Source organism: Propithecus coquereli, unplaced genomic scaffold (assembly GCF_000956105.1).
Source record: "Propithecus coquereli isolate 6110/MARCELLA unplaced genomic scaffold, Pcoq_1.0 Scaffold862, whole genome shotgun sequence".
Lineage (NCBI taxonomy): Eukaryota > Metazoa > Chordata > Mammalia > Primates > Indriidae > Propithecus > Propithecus coquereli.
In genome coordinates this window covers 166,862-171,477 of record NW_012154863.1, presented here as the reverse complement: position 1 = coordinate 171,477, position 4,616 = coordinate 166,862, and the positions used below count along the sequence as shown (strand labels likewise).

The 4,616-nt window shown below is 42.7% G+C and overlaps 1 protein-coding gene across 2 annotated transcripts in view; it reads right to left on the bottom strand.

The window, feature by feature from the left end:
- The window catches only part of WHSC1 (Wolf-Hirschhorn syndrome candidate 1), a 115,089-nt gene that overhangs the window by 60,920 nt on the left and 49,553 nt on the right, over positions 1-4,616 (bottom strand). For both annotated transcript variants that reach the window (XM_012664148.1, XM_012664149.1), the window contains exons 4-5: positions 2,146-2,312; positions 832-1,314 (exon numbers count right to left, since the gene is read on the bottom strand). In XM_012664148.1, the coding sequence (XP_012519602.1) occupies positions 832-1,314; positions 2,146-2,312 (650 nt within the window). The remainder of the gene's footprint in view (positions 1-831; positions 1,315-2,145; positions 2,313-4,616) is intronic.

The following is a 4,616-nucleotide window of genomic DNA, read 5'->3' as shown; positions in this document are numbered from 1 at the left end:
GCCTTTACTATGTACTAACAGATTGCATATTTTATGAAAATGATTAAAAAAATTCTTTAGATGCTTTAATCATATTACTTTTTTTTTTTTTTTTGGAGACAAAGTCTCACTCTGTCATCCTGGCTAGAGTGCAGAGGCATCATGATAGCTCACTGCAACCTCAAACTCCTGGGGGCTCAAGCGATCATCTTGCCTCAGCCTCCTGAATAGCTGGGACTACAGGTGCACGCCAACATGCACAGATAACTTTTTTTCTGTTATTAGTAGAAATGGGATCTAACTCTTGCTCAGGCTGGTCTCGAACTCCCGAGCTCAAGCCATCCTCCCACCTCGGCCTCCCAGAGTGCTAGGAACAGGCGTGAGCCACCATGCCTGGCCTAATCATATTACTTTTTAAATACCATGGAAATACATCTTCAACATACTCAGTGCTAGTGGATACAGTAAGTTTTATAATGGAGTGTACTCCATACTGGAAGCTTCAGAACAGCCTGCTAGAGAAATGGTAACCCAGAGTCAGATGTTAAGGACAAGGCTGAGGTTCCAGCAAAGAGCAGCCCAATGAAACCCACTTCCCACTGTTCCCAATATCTTCTCACCCACATCGGAAGATCACTTTAGTAACCCTGAGTGCAAAGGCAAGCATCTTTGCCCCAAGGGTCAAGATGGCCACTCCCTAATGATACTTATTAGACCGAAAATCTATGCAAAGCTCACTACAGACTGCTGATAGTACAGAGACACAGGTGACAGAACAATGAAGTGATACTCCTCAAGTGCAGAAACTCCCTGGCATGAAACCCACCAACTTATAACCCATAGAGTACTGACCTCATCCCTATGCTTTTGACAGAAGACCAAAAACTGGGATGCTGCATCTCCCTTCCTGCTTCGTGGAGTGGAGGCCATGGCCTTCTTCCTCCCAGGAGGAGACCCAACTCCTCTTTTGAGGTCCACCTCTGCCATCTTTTGAGGACTGTTCCTTACAGTGCCAGGGTCACTCTCCTGGTTCTCAGCAGAGCTAGATGGTTTGGTTCTCCGCCTTCTCTTCATGGGAATGCCCTCTTCTCTCATAAACTTGGGGTTTTCAGCAGCTTTTTCACTGACTCCTGAGGATCCTGCCATTTCTCCTGAAAACTCCGCAGCAATGCCAGCCTCCTTAGCCACTCGAGGGTTGAGATGAAGCTGGTCCCCCACATAAACGAAGGTAAACTTGGCTTTCCGCTCCTCTACTGACATGCTTGCAGCCTCTTCTGCTTGAACAATGCCCATCTCCCACTGGGCTCTCAGTTTCCCTGAAATAGGTTTCAACAGCTGGAAAAAAAAATATAAGACATTGTAAGTTTAATTACACAAACATAAAAGTTAACTGACTTTAAAAAAAGGATACTTTTACAATTTCAGATAAATTTAGAAATCCAAAACTATAAAAACCAATTAACTTAGGTTTTAGACAGAATTTAGCCTAACATAATATTATTTCTTTAAACCGGAAATCAATTCCAATCACATTAACTAATGTTTTTATATACACACGCACACGCGCGCGCGCGCACACACACACACACACACACACTCTCACACATATAAAGGAAAATAAAAATTATGAAACAAATTATCTCTAGGAGTCATCAATGAGTAAAAGAAAAAAACTGTGTCTCCATAGAAACTTGTCATATTTTAAAACATGGCATACTTGGGCAAAAGTATAGCTATATTAATAACAAAGCCATTACAGGTAGGCACCGTGGCTCACACCTATAATCCCAGCACTTTAGGAGGCAAGGAGGGAGGATTGCTTGAGCCTAGGAATTTGAGACCAGCTTGGGCAATATAGCGAGACCTCATCTCTACCAAAAAAAATTTTTTAACTTAGCCAGGCATGGTGGCTCATGCTTGTAGTAGTCCCAGCTACTCAGGAGGCTGAGGTGGCAGGATCATTCCAGCTTAGGAGTTTAAGGATGCAGTGAACTATGATCCTGTCATTGCACTCTACCCTGGGCCACAGACTGAGACCCTGACTCAAAAAAAAAAAAAAATTACAATATTTCAAGCAACTATAAGTTCATAACAAGATTAATAAAAGATTAAAATTAAAATTGTGGGTCCAAAAAGTATACTGAGTACTAAAGGATCATCTGTCACCTTAATTTTCTCAGCTTTCGTGGGTGCCTGCTTGGCACTTTCCTGGCATAATTTTTCAAATTGTCCTTCTCCTTCGAAAGCTACAAGGCTCTTCTCAAATATCCAAGCTCTTTCTGGGGCATCACCAAAGAACTGTACATGATACTGGCGTGCACTCTTTTTCTGACCTAGTTTTTAAAATAAAATATTAGAACATGAAAGTTAGAATGTGGGGTGAAATTAGGCAAACCTATTGCTGCTTTGCAATTGTTTTCCTCAGTGCTGTTTGAGTCTGTCAATCTCAAAATAAATCCTCCCTTCTTATCCCCACTATACTCCATGCCAAAGAGGGAAACTCATTTACAAAAAACTCCAATAAGATTCAAAATTGACTGGGAAAGAAAGACAACCAAACGCACTCCTTTATTATCCACCCCCTCTCAAGATCCTCTTAAAAAGACAGCAAATAAATAAGGTAAGAGAGGACATCAGCAAAAGGGACACTTCAACAGAGGGGGCTAGAATGGCAGCAAAGGGGGCAGTTGACCAGCTGGCCAGCTGCTCACTCACAGTGCTGGGGAGTAAGAGCACCACTAGCCTCCGAGAGTAGCTCAGACCACAGAGTAGCCCCTCAGATGCCCACTGCTGCTACTCTTAGCTGAGAGGAGGAAACCACATCCCACAATGCAACCAGAGGAAACCTGGATGAGGAAAGAGACGGCTGGACCCAAAATGAAGAGAAAGGAAGCCAGATTCCACTGAGGTCAAATGAGAAGTTGAATATAGGTAAGCCGGTTGAAAGGTCAGATCTCTGTGCCAAGTGAGGGGAGAGAGGGGGATCACCACGGGAGGGGCCATCAGTCCCCGTCCCCTCGTGTAGAACAATGGCCATGGGAAATCAAAGGATACTTCCTGGAGAACTGAAGCACCCCAGAAGAAAAACCTCTCCACTGAATCTTTTGGAGATTCCCCAAAGGTGTTCAGGTAACAAAGACCCCACCTACACAGCTGCAAATAGACCTGAGTGCTGTGCTCTTAAACACAAGCATAGTACCAAGGAACCCCAGGACCCAGGGAAGTCTCCTGAATGAATGAATGCAAAACACATGGAAATAAACAGCCTCTGCAGGGCCACAGATATAATGCAAGGAAGAGAAGACACTCAACAGAGAAAAACCCTGGTGTGCTATGAAAAGAGAACACAAAAAAAGAAAAAGTCATTTGGGATTTTAAATACAATTATGAAAATATGGCCAGTCAAGGTGGCTCATGTCTGTATCCCAGCACTTTGGGAGGCCAAGGTAGGAGGACTGCTTGAGGCCAAGAGTTTGAGAGCAGCCTGGGCAACATAGTGAGACCCCATCTCTACAAAAAGTTTAAAAAAATTAGCCAGCATGGTGACATGCACCTGTAGTCCCAGCCACTCAAGAGGCTGAGGTAGGAAAATTGCTTGAGCCCAGGAGTTCGAGGCTGCAGTGAGCTATGATTACACCACTGCACTCCAGCATCCTGGGTGACAGAGTGAGACCCTGTCTCCAAAAAAATTTAAAAAAATAAAATAAAATTCAATAAGAAAGCTCAGAAGATAAGAATTTCCCAGAAAGAAGATTAAGATGAAAAATATCTACTCCTGTAAGAAACGTATAGAATCAACCCAGGAGGTTCAATACTCAAATAACAGGCCTTCTGAAGAGACGAACAGAAACTCAAAGATTTAACAAAAAAAAAATGTCTCAAACTAAAACACCGCTTATTATTTCACCCAACATCCACAGCAGGGCACATCTGTGAGATTCAAGCTGCTGGAGGAAGGGAAGAGAACAGCATCCAGTTTATAGAACAAGAAGTAGACGTATGTCAAGAATGGCCAAAGACTCTGGATGCTAGTAATACCCTCAAAATTCCAAGGGGAATTATTCTCAAGATAAAATTCTATACCCAGCCAAACCATCCACCAAGTGTGAGGATAGAAAAGTAGCATTCTCTAAACTGCAAGGAACCAGATTTACCTTCCCATACACGCTTTCTTAGAATGCCAAAAAATGTATTCTGCCAGAAAAAGAAAATGAATAAAAGACAGCACGAAACTATAGAAAACAGCACAAGTAACTCAGGAAAGCATCTTGGAAAGTCTAAGTTTACTGCAATACAAAAAGTTAAGAGCATCAGCAATCCAGATTGAGGCAGGAAAAAGGAAGATTCTAGGAGACAGCTCCAAGGGAAGAAAAGATGAGAGAAAAGACCTCTTCTACACAGAAAGAAAATCTAGGTAGCAAGGAAAGAGGGTTAAACGATGAGTTCCAAGGAGCAGAAAAGGAAGATGAGACTCAAAAACAGGCTTTCATTTTTTTAGGAGAAAAAATAACTACATAAATATATAAATAGGAAAAACTAAGTAAATATTAAGGTTGAGGCCGGGAGCGGTGGCTCACGCGTGTAATCCTAGCACTCTGGGAGGCCGAGGCGGGCGGATTGTTTGAGCTCAGGAGTTC